Source organism: Protomyctophum bolini, assembly GCF_963924005.1.
Source record: "Protomyctophum bolini genome assembly, chromosome: 15".
Taxonomy (NCBI): Eukaryota; Metazoa; Chordata; class Actinopteri; order Myctophiformes; family Myctophidae; genus Protomyctophum; species Protomyctophum bolini.
Genome location: NC_137876.1, coordinates 12,071,709 through 12,095,026, shown reverse-complemented (window position 1 = coordinate 12,095,026; position 23,318 = coordinate 12,071,709). Strand labels below are relative to the sequence as shown.

General features: G+C 45.3%; 1 protein-coding gene across 2 annotated transcripts in view; it reads left to right on the top strand.

The window, feature by feature from the left end:
- LOC308329572 (signal-induced proliferation-associated 1-like protein 1) overlaps positions 1-23,318 on the top strand; it is a 103,439-nt gene that overhangs the window by 59,608 nt on the left and 20,513 nt on the right. For both annotated transcript variants that reach the window (XM_080783947.1, XM_080783948.1), the window contains exons 12-22: positions 7,656-7,888; positions 8,268-8,365; positions 9,089-9,337; positions 11,988-12,262; positions 12,457-12,726; positions 13,640-13,792; positions 15,139-15,308; positions 16,449-16,534; positions 17,956-18,102; positions 18,702-19,021; positions 22,732-22,983. In XM_080783947.1, the coding sequence (XP_080640073.1) occupies positions 7,656-7,888; positions 8,268-8,365; positions 9,089-9,337; positions 11,988-12,262; positions 12,457-12,726; positions 13,640-13,792; positions 15,139-15,308; positions 16,449-16,534; positions 17,956-18,102; positions 18,702-19,021; positions 22,732-22,983 (2,253 nt within the window). The remainder of the gene's footprint in view (positions 1-7,655; positions 7,889-8,267; positions 8,366-9,088; positions 9,338-11,987; positions 12,263-12,456; positions 12,727-13,639; positions 13,793-15,138; positions 15,309-16,448; positions 16,535-17,955; positions 18,103-18,701; positions 19,022-22,731; positions 22,984-23,318) is intronic.

Here is a 23,318-nt window from a genome sequence, read left to right as displayed (position 1 = left end):
GCATTAGTTGCTTAATGCCCTACCGTCACACACACACACACACACACACACACGTTTGTATTCCTGTACTTGTCAGGACAGCAACATTTTAAGAAGAGCACATTTATGAATGGCATTTTCTAAAATTCATTGCCTTTCTTTTTTTTGCCCTAACACTTATGAAGCAAATCTACATGCAAATGGTCGTGAGCTTGTAGATGTAGACTGACTATTTTCGGTGTTCTAACCCAGTGGTTCCCAAAGTGGGTTCCGGGGACCCCCAGGGGTCCTTGGGGCAGTTCCAGGGGGTCCCCAGCTAAATGATAGTTTGAAACCAAATGGACCCTTAAGGGTCTATAACTCTGAGAGTGTACAAATGGAACTCTGAGAGTGTACAAATGGAACCAAATTAACCCATTAGGGTCCAGTTAAATTAACATGGATTTTAACATTATAAATTGTGGTCAACAAATGCCATTAAATAGGGGTATATGTAGACTATGTACAATGTACAAAATCTCCTCTTATGGGGGGATTCCTGTTATATCTCTTCAAATGGGAGTCTGTGGGCTAATTAGAGTCAATTTGGGGGTCCTTAACATGAACATGTTTGGGAACCACTGCTCTAACCTGGCATGCACCCGTCTAATCCTAACCCCAAACTGAATCTTTTCCTAATCCTAATCAAACAACCATTTTTCTTGTGAAGACCAGAAACATTGTCCGCACAATGTCCATTTCTCCAATTTCGCTGTTTTTGAGTCCACATTGTAATTGTGGGGACATTTGCTTTGGCACTCACAAGTATAGTAATACACAGACACACACAAACACACAGACACACGTGTCCAAGTGTACACCCACTTGCATGCCATGCGTACCACTTGTCTCTTACACACACATACTTGCTCTATTTTTTCTCTAGCTCTCTCCTTTATCTTCCTGCACAATGACTTTCTCTCTCACACACACGCACAAACATACACGCACATACCTTGCATGTGTACACTAATTCTTTTAAACGCACTCTTGCTTCTCTCACACACACACACACACACACACACTCCATGATACGGACTCCTCCCCCAGTGCCTCTTGCGTGGCCCCGGGGCAGTGAGAGCCGTAGTGGTCTGAAGAAGTTAGAGACATGCACATCAACGGGTTCGCTGCGCTACACCCTGGCCATGTGAGCCAGCCAGCCAGCCAGCAAGCGGGCAGGCAGGCGAGAGAGGCAGCGAGGGGGCAGGACTGGAGAGCAGGAGAGCAGGCGGGCGCCAGAGATCCTAGCATTCTTCCACGGGAGCGGCTGGGTCACAGCGTGCAGGGCTGCAGCTATCGATTATTTCCTTAATGGTTTTTTTCTATTGATTACGTTTTAAATTTTTATTAATTGACACGTTGTTGCGGCTATTTTGAAATATTTGGAAATTTATTTCACCTACAGTCCAAATCAGGAGTCGATTATTAATAAATGATTGTATTCAATTATCACTTATCCAAATTTTTTGTTATCGATTAAATCACTTTTTCCCCCTCCGATTAACTGTTGCACACCTACGCCACACAAAGTTGGACTTCATTCGTATATTTTGCGACCCTCTTCTCCCCAGACCATCTTTTGTGTTCGGCCCTACACTTCAACTTGACTTAATTGCCTGAAAGGGGGGGGGGGGAGGACCACCTTTTCATTCAGAGCCAGCGAATGCTCCTTCTTTAGTTTTAGTTTTTTCAAGGAAAGAATGGAACGGTGAGGAAAAATGAAGAAATGCCGGTTCTCCTGTTTTTTTTTCCTCTGGATGTAATGGAGAACTTACGGGATACAAGAACCATGAGCACGGACTCTGGGAACAACTCCGCCCCGTAGACACTGACACACAACACACACCCACTCACACACACACACACACACACACACACACACACACTTCTCTCAGCCTCTCGCATTGTGTTCAGATCCCGTGGGTCTGGTGGATGTAATTCAGGAGCTCCAGCCAGCGCTGCTGCTCTCGGGAGGTCCCGCTTGTTCTCTGCCCCCTGGATGCTTATTTCATGGACATACGATTGGGACGGACGAGGGGGGAGTCGGACAACTGTGGAAGAGAGGATTGGAAAATGTTTGATAGTTGATGCGGCTTTATTGAGCGAGTGGCGTGTGTCTGTCTGCCGTGTCGTGACTGCTGGCTCCAAACACCACTGAAACACACTCAGCAGGCGAACTGTTTACACTCCCACGAGTACCTCAGATGTTTTGGATATTCAGGGTACCATTTGAACTGTAAGGTGACTCTGTGGTGAAGTCAGCAGGTGGGTTTGTGTATGTGCGTGTGTCTGTCTGTGTGTCTGTCTGTGTGTCTGTGTGTCTGTCTGTCTGTCTGTCTGTCTGTCTGTCTGTCTGTCTGTCTGTCTGTCTGTCTGTCTGTCTGTCTGTCGTTGTGTTGTGTTGTGTTGTGTGTGGCTGGTGTGTGTGTGTGGCCGGTGCTTGTGTAGCTGGTGTGTGTGCATACGCGTGCAATTGGCTGGTTATTGTGTGACCTTTTGAACTGACGTCACTTTAACAATCAATGAATTCCTCGCCACCGGGCATTCAGCTGATGCACTAAGCACACATGGACATGCACAAGTGCACGTACAATCACACTTGCAAGCGGACGTGGAAATGCACATACTGTACCTACAGTCACATATGCAAATTCACATGGACACAATACACACAATGTGCAAATACAGTCACATTATGCTATTGATTGACCACCTAAGTCTAGTGAAAATGTGTGTGAACATTGACTGTTTTCACAATTTATGAGGTTTTCTTTACATATTATTGAAAGGTTTTGGCATAAGGGATCGATTATTTGAATAAATGATCAATTATTGGTATATGTTAAATCGATTGAATCGACACTGTGATTAACTGTCGCAGCCGTACATACATTGCGCAGCCTAATATATCGCTAGCGGGTTGCCTCGTATGCTTCTGAATACCACCAGTAGTGTTTCTTATCAAAGTATACAGTAGGTTATGATCCGTTGAGTCATCCAGTTATTAATAGGTTGTTGTTGCCTGCAGCTGAGAGAGAGGCAGAGAGCTTTTGGAAAATGCCCAGGTCAGATTGAGGCAGACGGGGAGAATTAGATGGCCTGGGGCCAGTCCGAAATAGATGGCCTGGGGCCAGTCAGATGCTAATCTGATCTGCTCTCGACCGGGACCTAAAAGTCACACAGGGTCACGTTGAATAACTAGACTTTTGATCAGCAACATTAGGCTGTTTTATAGCCGGTGGCTCTCAAAGTGTGATCCGAGGACCCCCAGGGGTCCCTGAGGGGGAATCCTTCCCCAATGGTCCCCAGCAACAATGAGTAGCAATGGAATTCATTTCACTATTGGAATTTAGAGAATGCATAAGAATGACGGGTTATGAGCTTGTGGGTCTGTATTTTTTTGTTGTTGAAAGAATTGTTAATCTAACCAAAACAATCTTCTCTTATGGGGGTTTCTTGGCACAAAATGTTTTCAGATGGGGCGTCTGCAGCCTAAAACACCTATTGCCATAACAAGCCATAATACACTTGGAGGTGCTTGACATGAAAATGTCAAGCACCTACCTCTTCCCTGCCATGTGATGTAGCAAAGAGTGCCATCGGGGCTGCAGCAGCGCAGTTGGAGTCAGCTGGTCGGCTGGTCAGCTGGGGTGGTTGGTCGGACATGTACATGTATTCATTCATACATACGCCTGGTTGAACCAGGCATGGGTCACGGTGTCACGGCTGCGTGCTCTAATGGCCCGGACTGGAGGCCTGTCATGGTGATCATCCAGCACGGGCCTGAGCCCTCCGTCTCCTATACATAGATCACTGGTTCACAAACCAATTTCTATGGGTCGCGAGTAAATATTCTCTTATTATTATTTTTTTTCTAATTTCCATAAATTAATCAAAAATGCGTAGCGCAGCGTAGTGAGCTTGTAGATCAGCTATTTTCACTATTTCGGGTCCCGGGTAAACGTCTAATCTCTCTTTTGGGTCTCGACCAAAATGGTTTGGGAACCACTGTTCTAGATGCTCAGGTGGCTGTCAGTGTGGAGGTGTTCCACACTGTTCTAGATGCTCAGGTGGCTGTCAGTGTGGAGGTGTTCCACACTGTTCTAGATGCTCAGGTGGCTGTCAGTGTGGAGGTGTTCCACACTGTTCTAGATGCTCAGGTGGCTGTCAGTGTGGAGGTGTTCCACATTGTTCTAGATGCTCAGGTGGCTGTCAGTGTGGAGGTGTTCCACACTGTTCTAGATGCTCAGGTGGCTGTCAGTGTGGAGGTGTTCCACACTGTTCTAGATGCTCAGGTGGCTGTCAGTGTGGAGGTGTTCCACACTGTTCTAGATGCTCAGGTGGCTGTCAGTGTGGAGGTGTTCCACATTGTTCTAGATGCTCAGGTGGCTGTCAGTGTGGAGGTGTTCCACACTGTTCTAGATGCTCAGGTGGCTGTCAGTGAGGAGGTGTTCCACACTGTTCTAGATGCTCAGGTGGCTGTCAGTGTGGAGGTGTTCCACATTGTTCTAGATGCTCAGGTGGCTGTCAGTGAGGAGGTGTTCCACATCAGCTTCAGCAGCATGAGTGTAGTGAGAATGAATGAATGGCGATCGAGAGAATGAATGTTGACGTTCAAGCCGGTCGGAAGAACAGATTAGAACGCTTTTGATTGCATGGATTAAAGTCGTCAGTCACTACGACGATTTCAGTCATTTGGATTTAATAGAAGTCTTCATTGAAAGCATGCCATGCACCGCACGCCAAGCTTACAGCACGTCGTGCTTCGAAGCATTGTAAGCTTGTAGAAACCGTGGCCTATTTTCGGTTATTTGTCATTTTAAGATTAAAGAGTATTTGAAGTGGTGGTCAACCTGGCAAGCTTCTAGAAAATCCTAATGATCTCAGATGTTTTATAAAAAACAATGGTTAACCTAAGCCTGCCATCTGACATTTTGTTTTAAAATGCAAAATGACTCCATGTTTGTTAGTGCTGTTATATGGCTGACTTTAGCATCAATTTCCTCAACTTGTTGACTGCATGTCTACCAAAACGGTGGTCAGCAGTCAATAATAATAATCATGATCATGAATTAAGTTAATCGCCAAAAATCCAGCTCTTGGACGTACACTGTGGACTGGAGCCTGAATAGAAGAGGTATGTGGGTAACCGGAGGAGAGCCCAGCCCATAGGAAGTCCTAACGCCCTCCTTTATGCTCACAAGTGAAACGGGTCACAGAACAATACCCGAGGGAACAGACTATTCTGTTACGAGCCCATATGTTTCACCATTCCCTCAGGCTCATCATATTCTGTTACGAGCCCATATGTTTCATCATTCCCTCAGGCTCATATTCTGATATTTACCCATCGTCAGGCTCATGATATTCTGATGAAGGTATTTACCCCCGTCAGGCTCATGATATTCTGATGAAGGTATTTACCCCCGTCAGGCTCATGATATTCTGATGAAGGTATTTACCCCGTCAGGCTCATGATATTCTGATGAAGGTATTAACCCCCGTCAGGCTCATGATATTCTGATGAAGGTATTTACCCCCGTCAGGCTCATGATATTCTGATGAAGGTATTTACCCCGTCAGGCTCATGATATTCTGATGAAGGTATTAACCCCCGTCAGGCTCATGATATTCTGATGAAGGTATTTACCCCCGTCAGGCTCATGATATTCTGATGAAGGTATTTACCCCGTCAGGCTCATGATATTCTGATGAAGGTATTTACCCCCGTCAGGCTCATGATATTCTGATGAAGCTATTTACCCCCGTCAGGCTCATGATATTCTGATGAAGGTATTTACCCCCGTCAGGCTCATGATATTCTGATGAAGGTATTTACCCCCGTCAGGCTCATGATATTCTGATGAAGGTATTTACCCATCGTCAGGCTCATGATATTCTGATGAAGGTATTTACCCCGTCAGTGCTCGAGTGTATTGACACAATGGCATATATGGTGTCTTATCTTACTACGTCTACGTGTATATATTTCTTTATATATTTATTTCTGTCTTCAACTAAAGACATTTTTAGTCAGTTGCTAGTAAGGAATTTGTCTAACTGTTTTAATCGACAAATCTGTAAAATTGTTTGCTGCGTGCAATTTTCAATTTAGGTATTTATCAGACGAGCGACTTATAATAAACAAAAGGTACATAAACAACATGCTATACAAATGACATTCTGTACTTTGAAACTATAGGATAACCTGCATGTAGCATCTGTCTAAATACATGCTATGGGAATTACACATTTAAACTATACACAAAAAGACATGAGAACGAGTGACCAAGACATGTCTGCATACTATTAGCCATATCTTGTTCAATCACCAGCATCAATGGGAAGAAGAGGTGGCGAGAAGGGTATAGTGGAAAAGAATAATCTTCCAAAGATGAACCATTCCCAAAGTTTTATTGAAAGATCATGATCAAAACAGAACAGACTGGTGTGCTGGAGCAGTCCTCTCTCCATGCCCTCACAGGAGCCCCCCTGGCCTCCTGAATTGTCATATGAGACCCCTCTTATACACCAAGATGCTCTCCCTAAATGGAGATACATATTAACAGGCTATACTCAGTCACAGACTACAGTAGGAAAATGCCTGACTAGTTAAGTTAAGAGTGACCATACTAAGACGTACAGGCTTGTTATACACTTATGGACATCAGTGGTATTTCTGAATCAGCCAAAAAGTGTATCAGAAATAGACCTTAGAACAGTTGTTGAAATGACTGCAAAAGGAGCTCTGAAAAGACCCGTGCTGTGAAATTAACACTCCATGGCCAACATACTATTAAATAGAACTTAAATGTTTTAGAATGGATTTGCATTGTAAAACATCCATTACAAGGGGTACAGGGAGAGTGGAGTTCTAGGGTTGACTGCAATGGGGAGTTAATTTCATAGTTTGGTAGCAGCATGGGTAGAGTAGAGTCTAGGAAGTGTGGAGCGTTGTCCAGCATGTTTTTTTATGGAAGGCTCGGACACTGCATTCCTGTGTTAACTCGGGGTCAAATTTGTTCTAGTGCTATGCCACCAGAATGTGGAATGTCCTACTAACAGACATAAAAAATGTGACTCCAGGCACCTTAGCCGGTAGCCCAAGTCTGGCAGTGTGCCGCGGGTTCGATTCCTGATCCCGACTGCCTTTACTGCATGTCACTCCCCCATCTCTCTCCCCCATTTCCTGTCAGCCTACTGTCTGTCCCTCTATAAAAAAAAATATTCGAAAGCCGCAAAAGAAATCATTAAAAAATGAAATGTGAATCCTTATCATTCTTCAAAAAACGCTCTTAAAGAGCACCTACAGGTGTCTGCGATTTGTAACTGGCCCCAGTTTAAAAAGGTCTCAGCTTATCACCGGAAATGATGACACGCCCAACTATTTACTGTTACATATCTTTCTTTTTGTTACTACTCACAAATTGGGTTATCCCCTTAGAATAATTTTGTACAAATCTGTGCCAAACTGCAAACTGTTAATGAAGTATTCATCAATTAAAAACTGAACAACGTGAGTGGTACGGGTCGTGGGGTTGGATGAGGCGTTGAAGCTTCGGGGGTGCCATGCCTTGGTGCCTGCATATCAATGACCTTAACATGACCCTCCTCTCTCTCTCTCTCTCTCTCTCTAGTGTGGCTGTCACGCGGTCCCAGGACGTGCCCTCCTTCGGCCCTCCCATCCCCAAGGGCGTGACCTTCCCCAAGTCCACCGTCTTCAGGGACTTCCTGCTGGCCAAGGTCATCAACGCCGAGAACGCCGCCCACAAGTCGGACAAGTTTGGTGCCATGGCCACGCGCACGCGCCAGGAGTACCTGCGGGACCTGGCGGAGCGCCACGTCACCACCACGCCCGTGGAGCCCACCGGCAAGTTTTACACACGGGAACAAGTTAGCGTCTGTTAGCGTCTATCACATTTAAGTTAAAGTGATTGTTAAAGGGATTGAGTTAAAGGGACAGTTAAAATGATGTGATGATGTGATGCTATTGTAACTACTTTTGCTGGAGACCTTCTGGGGGGCATCAAACTCAGTTGAACCACTTTAACCCAGATCTACAAGCTCACAATGCGTTGCATTGTGAAATAGTTGTATAGTGAAATAGTTTTCAATTTTCAAACTATTAAAACTATTGAAAATAAATATTGAATATCGGAAGCATATTTTCATTATCGCAATCATATGGTTAATTACAATTGTGTTTGGCCACAGTACTTGTGTTGTGACATTTTTCCCATGACCTCTAGGCAAGTTCCCCTTCATATCATTGGCCCACAAGCGGAGGGAGAGGGTGCGGCCCTACAGTGGGGCGGAGCTACGCAGCCTGGGTGCGGTCACATGGCAGGTCAGTGTCGGAAAGTACTGTACTCGAGTACCATTTTGAAAAGTACTGTACTTAATTATGTTGAGTTACTATTACTTCACTTGAGTATGTCAATTTGTTTTATACTTCCAAGAACTACTCCACTACATGTCAGAGCCAGAGGCAAATATTGTACTTTTCCAATAATAACACTATTATTAATAGACAGCCTTAGTTACAAATTAATTTGTAGATTTCAGGGCTGGATTGGGTAAAAAAATTATGTACAACATTTCAAAGAATTTGACAGAAATTGTGATAGTGGGTACTAATTTCAGCCTTATGGTGTGCAGGTGCATGCTTTAATCCATCAGTACTAATTGCAACCCTTTAGTGACCAGGTGCATGCTTTAATGATTAATCCATTAGTACTAATTGGAGCCCTTTAGTGACCAGGTGCATGCTTTAATGATTCATCCATTAGTACTAATTAGAGTCCTGTAGTGACCAGTTGCATGCTTTAATCCATGAGTACTAATTGGAGCCCTGTGGTGACCAGGTGCATGCTTTAATGATTAATCCATTAATACTAATTAGAGTCCTGTGGTGACCAGGTGCATGCTTTAATGATTAATCCATGAGTACTAATTAGAGTCCTGTGGTGACCAGGTGCATGCTTTAATCCATGAGTACTAATTGGAGCCCTGTGGTGACCAGGTGCATGCTTTAATCCATGAGTACTAATTGGAGCCCTGTGGTGACCAGGTGCACGCGGAGGACCAGGTGGCGGGGGCGGAGCGCGAGTGTCTGCTGGCGCTCAGTAACGACTTCATGGTGCTGCTGGACCAGGAGGCCAAGGCGGTGGTGTTCAACACGGCCACGCGCGACGTGATAGGCTGGTCGTCGGGGAGCCCCGCCTCCATGAAGATCTACTACGAGCGCGGCGAGAGCGTGTCGCTGCGCTCCATCAACAACAACACGGAGGACTTCGGCGAGGTGGTCAAAAGACTGGAGGTCAGTCGGTGTGTGTATGTCGAGTTCTGACGGTATATACGCTATGGGCGCTAGTGGTTCTCAAACGATTTCCTGCCAAGGACCCTCAAATTGATACATATTTGGCTGCAGACCCCCATCCACCTGAAAAGGTTTTGTGCCCCAGGGACCATCAGGGACCATCAGAACAACACTTTTTTGTGAGCTTGTGTGGCTCAAAACGTGGCTCAAATCAGCACGCTTCGAGTTCGTCAATCTGCTACTTTTTCTATGTTGAATGAATGAGTTAGAATCCTGAAAAGTAACCGTTTTGGACATCTGAGGTTTCCACCCGACATAGACGACATCCCAAATCCTTTAATTTTGGGTGTTCAGCTATACTTTCTGATAAAATGACTAACGGAGTTAAACCCCTTCCCTGCTCCACCACCAACTGTCTAGAAGACTGAGGCAGCAGTAAACAGCAGTTAGTTGTGTGTGTGTGTGTGTGTGTGTGTGTGTGTGTGTGTGTGTGTGTGTGTGTGTGTGTGTGTGTGTGTGTGTGTGTGTGTGTGTGTGTGTGTGTGTGTGTGTGTGTGTGTGTGTGTGTGTGTGTGTGTGTGTGTGTGTGTGTGTGTGTGTGTGTGTGTGTGTGTGTGTGTGTGTGTGTGTGTGTGTGTGTGTGTGTGTGTGTGTGTGTGTGTGTGTGGTGGGACTCAGGTTCTCCATATGGGGCTGACTGTGACGCATGCCTGCCTGCTAGTGTGACCACAATAAAGCCAGGGCACACACACACACATGGTACAGCACAAAAAACACACACACATGCCCCCACTAGTAGCAGGATATCGCTGTTGTCGGGCAGAAACCTCTTAACTTTCTGTGGTTTGTTTTCGTAAATTAACATCCTACTTCAATGGTTCTCAAAGTGGATTCTGTGGACTCTCTGGGTTCCTTTAGGGGTTCTAAATGGACCCTAACGAGTCCATTTGGTTCCATTTGTATCCTGTCAGATTTAAGGGGAGCCTTGAAATGAAAAGGTTGGAGAACCACTGCCCTACTTGATTATATTCCACACCACAGCATCACACAAGAGCATCAAAAGTAGCAGATCCACAAGTTCGAAACAAGATTGTAGATTTGATACTTTTGAATTGGAAATCCTGAAAAGTAACAGTTTTTTGGACATATGAGGTTTCCACCCGCCAGAGAGGGTACAGTATGCTCACCGTTTACCCTTGTTTACCGTCAACAAGATGAGGTGTTCTGTCAGAAGAATGATACCTACGCCATCCTCTGAGTAACATCTCCATGACCTGCACCACTTTGAAACCAAAGTAATGACATCATGTCTCACCAAATCACTATGTTTCGTGCTTAGCCGTGGCTTGTAATCACGCAGTTATCTCTGAAACAACGGTGGTTGGCTTTCCTTTGACGGTTATAATTTGAGGCTGGTAAGGCGACGCCCTTTAATGTCGCTGAGATCGCTGGGATCCGGTAGCAGGAATTCACAGAGCGGGTTGTCACGTTAAGTTGACAGCGGACGCGAGACGTCTATACAGAATCTGTGACAAAAGGAGCTGCTCAGCTCAACGGCATGGCTTATGACCTGATTATGACCTGATTCTAAAAATATCCTTTTCTATCAAGTTGTTCTCAAACCTTTTCATGTCAAGAACCCACAATGTAGGCTATTGGCCGCCGACCCCATCTCAAAATATTTTGTTATATAATGTTGAGATTAACTGACCGTATCTCTACCTCCGATTACGTTCTGTGGGAGCTGAAACGTGCAAGCCAGTAGAATGATTTTAAGATCAATATTTCTGGTCAAATGATTGATTTCTGCTCATGAGTAGTCGTGTAATGCATGGTGTAATCACATGTACAGAGAGGTGGTCATTAGAGGAACATATATCCCTTTCAGGATGAACAGGATGATGCCAAGTACACGTTTCTGTTCCATTTATGACCACTACATCTACATGTACAGTACAGTACGTGATCACTTAAAGCAGTGGTTCTCAAACCTTTTCTTGCCAAGGACCCCCAAATGGATGTGTATTTGGCTGTGGCCGTGTTAACAAATAGCAGATGTACAAGCTCAAGGTTCACTTTGTGCCACACTGAGGGCTTGTATCTGCTATTTTTGAATAGCCAACGCAAAGATATCAATTGCCACAGATGCTAATACATTTTTATAAATTTGTGCATTATGGTTTACATAAAAATCATTTCAGAAGTTCTCACTTCAGATTAATACTTCATAACGTGGGTCTGCAGCTGACCTGGTCTGAGGACCGCTAGGGGGGATCGTTATAGAATTGATATCAGGTATTTGGTGAAAGATATAGTGTTTTTTTGTTTAGTTTTTTGTCCATAATGGTCCAGCAATATGTGACCTGAGACACATCGGGGTCATGGTCATTTTTCAGCTTTTTACATAGTGTAGCGTTCCAAGGCGTAGGGTGCGCGTGGGTGTGTTGTTCAGAGACAGGCTTCAGGCATGAGTAATACATCCCTGAGCCTACAATATTATGAAACTACAGAATGTAAGCTTTTCATATGATGTATTGTTCATTGAAATTGGAAAATATTTGAAGATTGTGACCCTTTAAAAGTTGTTGAAGGAGAAAACCCTACCTAACTGGCCAAAATCCATTTGCTCTGTCTCTCCACCGTGTGGCAGCTGCTGACCAAAGGCAGCCTGACGACGGAGATGACGCTGCGGCGCAACGCGCTGGGCCAGCTGGGCTTCCACGTCAACTTCGAGGGCATCGTGGCGGAGGTGGAGCCCTACGGCTACGCGTGGCAGGCGGGCCTGCGGCAGGGCAGCCGGCTGGTGGAGATCTGCAAGGTGTCCGTGGCCTCGCTGTCCCACGAGCAGATGATCGACCTGCTCCGGACCTCCGTCACCGTCAAGGTGGTCATCATCCCGCCCCACGAGGACTCCACCCCGCGCAGGTACGGAACAGGCGGCTTGGACACGAATGTGCTGTACATGACGTTGATTTAAACCCATTAAGATCTGAGGCTGATTGTACAAACGCCTTCTAAACCAGTACTTCTTTCAAGATTCTTAAAAGAAACTAGGTGGTTTCTTCCGAACAGCAACTCACGCACATGTTAACGTTGCTGTGGTCTTTCTCTCCTAACAGAGGCTGCTCAGAGATCTACCACATGCCTCTGGTGGACTACAAGAACCACAAGGAGGGCATGCCCTACGAGCTCAAGTTCCCGTTCCGCACCGCCAACAGCAACAACGCCAAGTGGCCGCGGACCACCTCCAGCCCCCAGACGCGCCCCCCGGGCGGCATGGGGGGCACGCTGATCAAAGCGCCGCCCTCCGCCGACTTCGGTGAGCGGGCGGCGTCGGCCGCCCTGCCCCGCAGCGTGTCCAGCGACGGGCGACCAATCAACCCCAAAAGGTCCGACTTTTTCTTTTACATTTGAACTAGATTCGAATACATTCAAAATAAATCCGAATGTTATTCTTTAGTCACAAGCTCTTTACTCTTTACAAGTTTTACTGCGGGATAAAAACATCTCAATCCCCATTTGACTGCCTAGTTTTTCTCTAACCTTTTGAAGAACCAGATCTGCTATTTTTGCCATTTCGTGTGACACTAGCATGACGAAGGACATTCATACATAAAATGTAGAACTATGGAGATACAAGGTTTGTGCTCGACAGCGATGATGTCATGTTTTACTGTAAGTGGAACCCTGGTGCTTCAACCAGCAGGGAGCAGGTCAGACGGTGTGGGAGGAGTATTAACCATAATCTGTTCCAAAATAGATTGTGCACATCCATCCATCATCCATCCGTCCGTCTGCGTCCGTCCGTCCATCCATCCATCACCTTCACATGCCGCAGTCACTTTTAGAATGCCAGAACAAGGCTGAAATCCACTCCACTCAACCCCTCGATCCCCTAAACGCCCTAGGTCTGCGCAGGAAAACGCTACTTGTTGTACTCTACACCAAGGGTACTGAAAGTGGGGTACCGGCTGGTACCCCCAAGAGTGGGGTTCCAGGGTGTCCCCAGTTATCATAGCATCAAAATAATTTTAACCATATGTTTTTATATTATCCATTTGTATGTTCAAAAATGGCAGATGTACAAGCTTGTACTGTACATCTTTTTACAGTTTTGGAAACTTATATACCGGTATATATTATTTTTACATAAATCTTTTCTTCTGGGGTCCCTGGCACAAAACATTTTCAGATGGGGGTCCGTGGCCAAATATATAGTTGTGCTTGACGTGAAAAGATTTGAGAACACCTGCTTTAAGACAACCTTTAATACCTACCTTCCATTGTGTTGACCTCCCCCAGGTACTCCCCAGGGAATGAGAACTATGCTCTGTCCTGCAACATTGTGATGGGCCGCTCTCCGCTCAACGCCAACGCCTCCCCGGGGATGTCCTACACGGACAGTGCTACCGTAGCCTCGTCCAACCAGTGGAGGCAGAAATCCATGCCTGATGGGTGAGTTCAGCTCTGCCACGCTGCAACGCTCTGTCTTTGTGTGCCCTTTCAACATTTTCAAAATAGTGACCCAAAATAGTGACCACAGACGTCCTGGGCACCACATAGCGGTCTGTGGGCGTCTTGGGCACAAAATGTGTTAAGATGGCTTACACCAGCGGAGAGGTGCAATTATTATTTATTATTTTAAGCCTGGAACCAAGCCATCCAGACTCCTGGTGAAAATGTCCTTGGACACAGAATCAAATGTTTTATGTTCAAGATTCAGAAGGAGCCTGGGCGGCTTCGTTCCAGGCATAAGATTATTAATATAAATATTTTAGAATAGTCTAAATAGTCGATTTTGGGGGGATATTTTTATTATTCCAAACACAAACACAACCATGTTTTTGCCCACGTTGGGCATGCTGCATTCCTCTGCAGTGATGAGGTCACTCAGTGTCATTCTAGCCCTTGGTGACATTTCAACTTGTCATCGTGTGCTGATTGATCATCAGTCAAAGTTATCAGCCCTCTAGCTGATATGGCTTATCTCACACTCTCTGTATTTTTATCACTACCTTCAGCCAGGACAAATAAAGCCTGGATGTATGACTTGCACGTTGCTGTCTGAAAGAAACCACCTAACGTTTTGAGGTTTTGGATAGATATAAATTTTTAAAGTTCATAAATAAATGAACATCCTTTACGTCTGTGTGTTGGTTAAAACATATTGAACCAATGAAAAGCTCTACGACAAAAACCTTGAGCTGTATGTTGAAGGAATAAAAACATTACTTTTGTGTGACACTGTAGGTTTCTGCCCGACGATATACACAACCCCTTTTCCCTGAGTGCAGACAGTACTTTTCCCTTTTCCCTGAGTGCAGACAGTACCTTTCCCTGAGTGCAGAGTCTGCAGACAGTACTTGGTCCTTTTCCCTGAGTGCAGACAGTACTTTTCCCTGAGTGCAGAGTCTGCAGACAGTACTTGGTCCTTTTCCCTGAGTGCAGACAGTACTTTTCCCTGAGTGCAGACAGTACTTGGTCCTTTTCCCTGAGTGCAGACAGTACTTTTCCCTTTTCCCTGAGTGCAGACAGTACCTTTCCCTGAGTGCAGAGTCTGCAGACAGTACTTGGTCCTTTTCCCTGAGTGCAGACAGTACTTTTCCCTGAGTGCAGAGTCTGCAGACAGTACTTGGTCCTTTTCCCTGAGTGCAGACAGTACTTTTCCCTGAGTGCAGACAGTACTTGGTCCTTTTCCCTGAGTGCAGACAGTACTTTTGTCCCTTTCCCTGAGTGCAGACAGTACTTAGCAACACAAGCAGCACACTAATGGCCTCTTCCGTCTTCTCCTAACCGAACAGGTTCAATAACAACAACCGGCAGTCCCCGGTGTCGTCCGAGCGCCTGGCTCTCAGTGAGGCTCTCATCAACGGCACCAAGTCCATGTCCGGAGGAGGAGGAGCTGCCGTGGCTTGGAACAGACCTGGGGACGGGGAGGCGGCGAGCAGGGCGGCCGATCGAACAAACACAGGTACTGGCCAGTGTTTATTTACTGTATTTCGCAGACTAAAACTGTGACGAAAAATGTTCGTCGACTGCATTTTTTTTCAATGACGAAAGAAAACGAAATAAAAACGAAGCTATGATGACTAAAACTGAGACTAAATAATATTGGCAATTTCGTCAACAAATAAAAATAGACTAAAATGCTAGGGAAGGACTAGTGTAGATTAAAGAGATCCAGGAGAACTAAAAGACAAGTCATTTTATGTTTGGTTGTGCTCTGAAAATAGCAGATCTACAAGCTCACAACATGTCGCAGCGATCGGCTATTTTCAGCATGCAACCAAGTGTAAAATCTGCCATTGCTACGGCATCAAGGACCTACAAAATATATTTTAGTCGACATAATCAACTCTGGATTTAGTCGACTAAAACTAGACTAACACTAAAACATTTCAGATGTCTAAAATATGACTCAAACCAAATTAAATGTTACTCAAGAACTTTGACTAAATCAAAATCAACACTGGAGAACTGCAGCACTGCACACAAACAGTGAAATCCTCAGAGGTAATTCAACTCTGCGAGTGTACAAAATGTACAATGCACTTGTCCACTCACTCGCAGAGTTGAATTGAATCGACGCGTGGGACGTGGCTCTCAGTGGCGAAGGCAATTTGGAAATTTCACTTGACGATTAATTGTCAATTAATTGCGATTATAGTGATTTCATTGTCATTGAACATTGAAAATGCCTTTCAGAAAAGTAATCTGTAGAATAATGTAAATAATGGATAATGGATTTTAGTTTTTTTTATTATAATTTTAAATTGGATGCAATTTAACAATCAAATCAGACGATGTATCCGTTGGCCAATCATGCGGTTCACTGCAGCTCAACAGTCAGTGTGAGGGTTTGGTCAGGAGATGTCTATGAACTCTGCGTTTAAAATGCTTGAAGAACATCATCTGTGATGGAATGCAGCCGGGCTCCACACCTGGCTGCAGCTATCTGACTTCCTGTGTGTGTGTGTGTGTGTGTGTGTGTGTGTGTGTGTGTGTGTGTGTGTGTGCGTGTGCGTGTGCGTGTGCGTGTGCGTGTGCGTGTGCGTGTGCGTGTGCGCGTGCGCGTGTGCGTGTGTGTGTGTGCGCGTGCGTGCGTGCGTAGACTGTGCAGTGCTGTCCAAGGCAGCGATACCTCGCCTGCAGCAGCAGGAGCAGAGTGGCCACCTGTCTCCTAACAAGAACACCAAGGTGAGCAGCAGGAATACAAAGCACTTTAAACAGCTAACCTCTGTGTGTACTGCATGGCTGGCGGCTTGATTAGCGCTGGGCCCGTGGTCGTCTCAAGGGTCGGCCGCCGCTGTGATCTCCAGCAGTCACAACCAACCTGCTGCTCACTGATGTGTGAGTGCTTCTCGTATGCCCTCTGTCGGGTGGAAACCTCATGTTATGTCCAAAACTGGGGCACACAATGAACAGGGTTCAAATTCAAAAGTATAGCAGATCTGTAAGCTCACACTGTATCGTATGCATTGTGGCTTGTAGAAAAAGAAAACAACGTTTATAAGTGTTTAAGCTCTATACTAGGTCCACTCCTTAGACTCAGGGGTGTCTACTGATGATAGCTGAGCTTGTAGATCTGCTATTTTAGCTGAATGTTCTTCCGAGAATTAGGGATGGTTCCGATTAATCGTTATTAGGATCGAAATCGATTCTTAAAAATAAATCGAATATATATCTATAGTTTTTTTTTAATGAAAAGAAAATCTGTTGCAAAGGCTATATTGTCATCGTAACCCTGCCCATAGTAACCTTATTTTAGAGGATACCATTTATTTTGTTAGCTTAGTTAGGTCTACTGCAGGTGACTTGAATGCTCTATGTATGGTGCAATGTTGAGTACAGGGCTACACAGGCCTACCAAAGTGTGCCTGCATTATTGATATTAATGGTAATGATATCTGTTATCATTAGCCTGATTGAGGCAACATTTATGCTTTTTTATGGTTTATAAAATAAAATAAGATATACTTTTACACATCCCTACCAATCCGAGTGGGCCGTGGATGGGTGCTCTATTTTGAAGTTCACAGAATTTCCAACCCTGCGCTTTTATTTCTGAGACATTCAATGCAGCCTTTTTTCATGACAGATTGGTAACACCAATCACCAGTACAAATGTTGTACAAATGGAATCAACACATTTAATGTCAGCATCACAGCTAGCCAACGTCTCATTCAAGCTTTCCTCGCCGCGGCCTCAAAACATGACATTAAATGTGGTGGTTACGTTGAAGACAGAAGAAAGCGACATGGCCTTCAGTGTGCCGCAAAGTTAATACAGCTTCTTCCACTCGTTGGATTAGAAGCGTTTTTTATTTCAACGTTATGATGATTTGTTGTGTTTAGATTAGAAGGAGAAAAAAAAGGTTTTCAGGCCCAGTGGTGGAAAAACTTGAATAACTTTTCATGGCATCATTTGTTTTGCACTTTTATTTGTTTCTTCATCATCATCTGTTTACAGTCTGCTTTCCAGGCAGTGCTGGGTTGGACTGAAGTGTATGAAAGCATTGTAGATTATTGCACCATTCACTTTATGAAGTAAAAACCTTAATAACTACAAATATAACGAGAGCAAATCAAATGTTCATACAGTCAATCTCTTCCAATAGGTGGATGCGCCTTATTCGTCCAGCCAATCGAGCAGCAACACTCTGTCCAGCAACGCCTCCAGCTCCACCCACAGTGATGACAAGTGGTACGAGGTGGGCTCGCGGTCCCGGGTGCGACTCGACAATGAGATCAACGGATACTTGCAGGTAGGGCTGCTACTGTTTTTATCATCTTAACCCATTCTGACCTGAGATCAGATACACATCCATTTGGGGGTCCTTGGCAAGAAAAGGTTTGAGAACCACAGCTTTAATAGTGATTATTCTATCGGCTACTATTTCTACTAATGGAATATTCGAGGAGCACGTCTTTTGTGGGGCGGTGGCACTGGCTCCAGAGATAGAGTGGCTGTTTGGGAACCAGAAGGTTTGATCCCTGGTACCCCCTGTGTAAGTGTCCTTGAGCAAGACACTAAACCCCTAACTGCTCCCGATGAGCAGTTTGGTGCCTTGCGTGGTTTCCTCTGTCGTTGGTGTGTGAGTGGGTGTGTGAATAATCCTATACTATCGATTAACCACGTAATCATTTTTTGAGCTTGTAGATTTGCGTTGAATTTACTGCACACGTACAACGCATTTGAAAAGATCCAATGTATGGCAATAATACCGGCAACACCAGACACGCTGATAGCCCCAGGATAGCCCCAGGAGCCGGGAGCGTTTCTCACTCGCCCGCTCGGTGTAGCTCGGCCATATGGGTGTGCCGAAGTTCTTTCTTTTCATTAAAGAACTCCTCTACCCTGCAGGGCACGTCGGCCGACAGCGGCATCGATGCCAGCTCCTTCACCGCCACCCAGAGCAGCACGGCCTCCTCCACCGGCGGTGTCGCGTTCAGCCGGCCCAAAGACAACAAGACCCCGTCGCCCTGGCCCGACGACCCTGCGGGCGGGGACCACCACCACAGCAGGTCCTCGGACGCCTCCCCCCCTCCTCCGCAGCCGCCAGACTCCCTACTGGTCCCCCTGGGAGGCGGCGAAGGCCTGGCCAAGAGTCCCCCCTCCTCCTCCGCCTTCCCGCTGGCCTCAGACGGCTCCTACACGCTTAGCGACGCAGCCTCCCACTCCAGGTGAGTGTCCTGTCACAATGACATCAGCCTCCCACTCCAGGTGAGTGTCCTGTCACAATGACATCAGCCTCCCACTCCAGGTGAGTGTCCTGTCACAATGACATCAGCCTCCCACTCCAGGTGAGTGTCCTGTCACAATGACATCAGCCTCCCACTCCAGGTGAGTGTCCTGTCACAATGACATCAGCCTCCCACTCCAGGTGAGTGTCCTGTCACAATGACATCAGCCTCCTACTCCAGGTGAGTGTCCTGTCACAATGACATCAGCCTCCTACTCCAGGTGAGTGTCCTGTCACAATGACATCAGCCGTGGGGGAAAGTAACGAAGTACGTTTACTTAAGGGCTGTGTTAAGTACATTTTTGAGTGTATTATTTTGTACTTTACTTGAGTATCTCCAATTTCCACTACATCTCTGTGGCAAATATTGTACTTTTACTCCATTACAATTTTTTGAAAACTTGAGTTACTAGTTCGTAGATTTTGATTTGATTTAAAATAAACGATCTACAAGCTCGACACATTGTGAGCTTGTAGATCTGCTATTTTCAAATGATTATAGAAAACTTTAAAGAGTGCCACGATTTTTTCCACCCTAAAACTTGATCATCAGGTATTATTATAATATAAGGATGAAGAACTTTTTCCAAAAAGTGTACAGTATTTGTTAAAATCATGCTTTTATGTAGACACGCCCACCTGTTAATTAAGTATGCCTGGTTTGCCTGGTGGGAGGGGATGGGTGGTGATCCACCTGAACTGAAGCCACACCAACAGCTGTAGTATATGATAAAGGGGGAGTGGTTAGGGGAGTGGATGATAGTGTGATGTCACTATTACTGTTTATTTCATTGGCCCGTTTGACTGTCAAGGGTTCAGCCTCCAGGAAGAAACCCTAAATACAAAGTGTGACACAACCCAGGGCACGGAAGGACACGACACAGGCAGTTGTTCTCAAGTAGGCTGTTTATTCCTCTTAAGCCAGGGAATTGGTCAACAAACAAACTATCTCAGTCATCAGGAGCCAAAACTAAAATGTAACAAGTCACAGAGTGTCCTCAATGTGAATCCTATACATGAACTAAACAGTCACCATGTGACATTACACATACAACTATAACATGCAGGAATGTGGAGTTTGTGTGGCTCTGTCTGGACCCAGCCTCTCACTGCAACAGAGAACACAAGCACATTAGCTTCCTTATATAAACAGCAGCTGTCCTTCATTTAATTGACACAATATGCTGCAGGTGCGCCTGTGAGCTGGCAAAGCCAGCCCTGTCACCCCACTCACAGACACCTTGATCCTGCCCCCTGCCACACAAAGTTAATACACCATTGCATATAAAAACGACTCCAGGGTGTCTAATGAAGTACTGTCACCTCATGGACACATGAAAAACTGGAAAAATACTAAAATTGTGGCACTCCATCTTTAAATGGGACATTCTCTCCATTTAGTACTTACTTTAAGTACATTTTGAAGCCAATACTTTTGAATTCTGGACTTTCACTTGTAACAGAGAATTTCTACATTGCAATATTGATACTTTAACTTAAGTAAAAACCTTGAGTACATTTTTCCACGACTGGATTTTTTTTTTGCTGAACGCACCTGAGAGCTGACAGACAGACAGAGCTACTCTGCTGCTAAAACAGCCTAGTCGACCCTACAACTTGCGAGCCGACCCATTTTGTACACTTAAAGGACCACTTCACCACTTTTCATTTTCATATAATAGGTCCTCACTAATAATCATGATAAAATGGCACGATTTTTTTCTACTCAGTCTGTGTCTCATAGGAGGGCTGTGGGCAGTTTAGAAACCGTCCTCCAGTGTCATCATCATTAGGCAGATTCTTTTTTACAAAAATGTTTAGATTTTTATTATCGTGAGAACGATGGCTTCCATTTTCGCAATGTAACTTTTCAGGACTAGAAAGGCTGCATTTTTATTAGCTTGTATTCCCTATCGATGATGTCACTGGAAAACGGTTTCTGAACTGCCCACATCCCTCCTATGAGACACAGTAGTAGTAAAAAATTGCACCATTTTTTCAAGATTATTAGTGAGGACCTATTATATGAAGATAGGTTGAAAAGTGATGAAGTGGTCCTTTAGTAGTCCTATCAGATTCCAGGTGCTTATTGCAGCCAAGGACTTTGTGCTGGCGTGTCAATGTTTCATTAAGCAGACAGTGATGCATTGTGGTCCACATATATCCCGTACCGTTCCCCAGGTGGGAATTAAGCGTCCAAAGCACTGCGGTTTGGACTCTAGAAAAGGGGAGAGTGAGGTGTGTTGTGTGTGTGTGTGTGTGTGTTGTGTGTGTGTGTGTGTGTGTGTGTGTGTGTGTGTGTGTGTGTGTGTGTGTGTGTGTACTTAAGCAGCTCTTGAAGTCTGTAGGAATGCAGAATCAGCCCTTCCTCCCTCACCTCTTCACTGGGCCCGAAATAACCAGTGGTGGAAAAAGTGTATCAGTATCAATACTCCAATTTAAAATCATGCCGCTACAAGTAAAAGTACAGGATTCTAAATTTGCTTGGGTAAAAAGTACACGTGTATTTAGTTAAAGTACCAAAAGTATAACGTTTTCAAATGTATATTACTATTCTATACCGCTATCAAGCTGTGAGCTTGTAGATTGGCTATTTTCAAATGGCCGGCTGAAGTGGTTCATGAATGTTTTGTAATAATAATGATCAAAAGTTGTGAAATAATTGTAGTGGAGTAAAAAGTATAATATTTGCCTCTGGAATGTAGTAGTGGAGTATGAAGATAATACCTCATAATTCTACGTACAGTAAAGTACAGTAGTAAATGTACTTAGTTAATTTCCACCACTGGAAATAACTCGCCAGACCTGTATAGGCACGCACACACGTGTGTGTCAATACTTTCCCTATGAGAAAGTATTGTTTTGGAAGGGTTGAGGAAAGGAAAGTCCAAGGACAGACAAGTGGTCTTATCTTTCATTTATGAATTCATGTGTTGGAACTCATCTACGCAAACCTAGTTGATTCCATACAGTGTAAGTAAGTACTGTATGTAGTAGTAAGTAAAGTAAAGTAAATTAGTACGTTGGAGAGGCTGTATCAGCCAGAGTGCAGGGGTCTATCCCCGTTTTGCAGTGCACTAGACCCCTTGGAGATGGATTTTGAGGTAGAGTGCAACACCTACCATCAGCTCCCTGTACTTACTGCACAACTTGCTACAACCAAGCCGTGCTACTCATTTGCTGAGTTGGCGGTGCCCGGTATCAAACCCATGACTTTGTGGTCGAGAGGAGCCGTCTGAGCTACCCTGTGTGTGTGTGTGTGTGTGTGTGTGTGTGTGTGTGTGTGTGTGTGTGTGTGTGTGGCTCAGGGGTAGAGGTTGCCAGTTCGAACCCGGGCTCCCCCAGAGTTAGTGTCGAAGTGTCCTTGAGCAAGACACTGAACCCCTAATTGCTCCTGATATGCTCGTTGGTGCCTTGCATGGTTTCCGCCGCCATCGGTGTATGAATGTGTGTGTGTGTGAATGGGTGAATGTAATGCACAATCTATGTAAAGCACCTTGGATAAAGGAGCTATATAAATGCACCATTTACCATTTATACTATACACATACAGTATAAAGCGGTTTCTGCCCAATAGCAACGACATAATAACTTTCCTTCACCTCGTGTTCATCCATCCATATATATGGTGTATGCCTGTCCCCCATGCAGCACCCTGAGCTCCGGTCACTCCGACAGCCCCATGGGCCACCAGGAGTCCGGTTCCCCCCAAGAGGAGGTCACCATCACCGCAGGGGCGACGGCCACCTCCCCCACCATGTCCCGGGCGTCCCAGGGCTCGCTGTCGCCAGGTGCCGGACAGAAGAGCTTCTACCCGCGCCAGGGAGCTACGTCCAAGTTCCTGATCGGCTGGAGGAAGCCCGGCGGCACCGTCAACTCCGTGGACTTTGGCAACACGCGCAAGTAAATCACCACCTGGGGAGAGAATGGAGGGAGGGGTCTGGGAGGGTGGGGCGCTTGGAACCCCACAGGAGGCTGCAAGCATGCGGACAGCGCTTTTTACCTGCTCCCATGTTAACACCAATAAAGTTGGGATGCAATGGCTTTTTCAGTCATTTTATTTTGAAGTTTCAGTCTGAAACGGAAGCCTGTGTGTTTCTGAACCAATCAGAGCGTCACATCCCTTCAGGCTACGGGATGTTAGTGTCTATGCTACATCCGTGTGGAGTTTTGTTTGTTTACAACAAAACTTGGCAAGCTCAACATGTTTGCTACTACGTGGCTTATTTCTAACCTGT